Source organism: Merops nubicus, unplaced genomic scaffold (assembly GCF_000691845.1).
Source record: "Merops nubicus isolate BGI_N331 unplaced genomic scaffold, ASM69184v1 scaffold10630, whole genome shotgun sequence".
Taxonomy (NCBI): domain Eukaryota; kingdom Metazoa; phylum Chordata; class Aves; order Coraciiformes; family Meropidae; genus Merops; species Merops nubicus.
Genome location: NW_008580902.1, coordinates 12,804 through 13,156, shown reverse-complemented (window position 1 = coordinate 13,156; position 353 = coordinate 12,804). Strand labels below are relative to the sequence as shown.

General features: G+C 52.1%; 1 protein-coding gene across 1 annotated transcript in view; it reads right to left on the bottom strand.

Annotated features, from left to right (window-relative positions):
- Positions 1-353, bottom strand: part of LOC103777914 (regulator of G-protein signaling 3-like) — a gene marked incomplete at its 5' end in the record, with an annotated part of 49,531 nt that overhangs the window by 41,369 nt on the left and 7,809 nt on the right. Inside the window, one exon of the mRNA XM_008945516.1 lies at positions 282-291. Within this exon, the coding sequence (XP_008943764.1) occupies positions 282-291 (10 nt within the window). The remainder of the gene's footprint in view (positions 1-281; positions 292-353) is intronic.

Below are 353 nucleotides of genomic sequence, written 5' to 3'. Positions count from 1 at the left end.
CGTTGTCCCCGCTGCAGCACAACAGACAAACAGAAGGTCCCTGTATGGCAATGGGGAGCAAGAGGGTGTTTGCAACCCACATCACCAACTGGTGCTCAGTCAGAGTAATTAATTGCCTATAAAAGCCACGGTGTCAACAGGGAGAGTGACCCAGCTCCCACCACAGCATCACCCTCACTAGTACTCGTGGAAACAGACTGGAAGAGACTTTTAAAGTCATCAAGTCCAACTGTTAACCCAGCACTGCCAGGGTATCACTAAACCATGTCCCTCAGCACCACATCTCCAGGGCTTGGAAACCCCCCCAGTGCTGGGGACTCCACCACTGCCCTCAGGGAGACATTTTTCCTAAT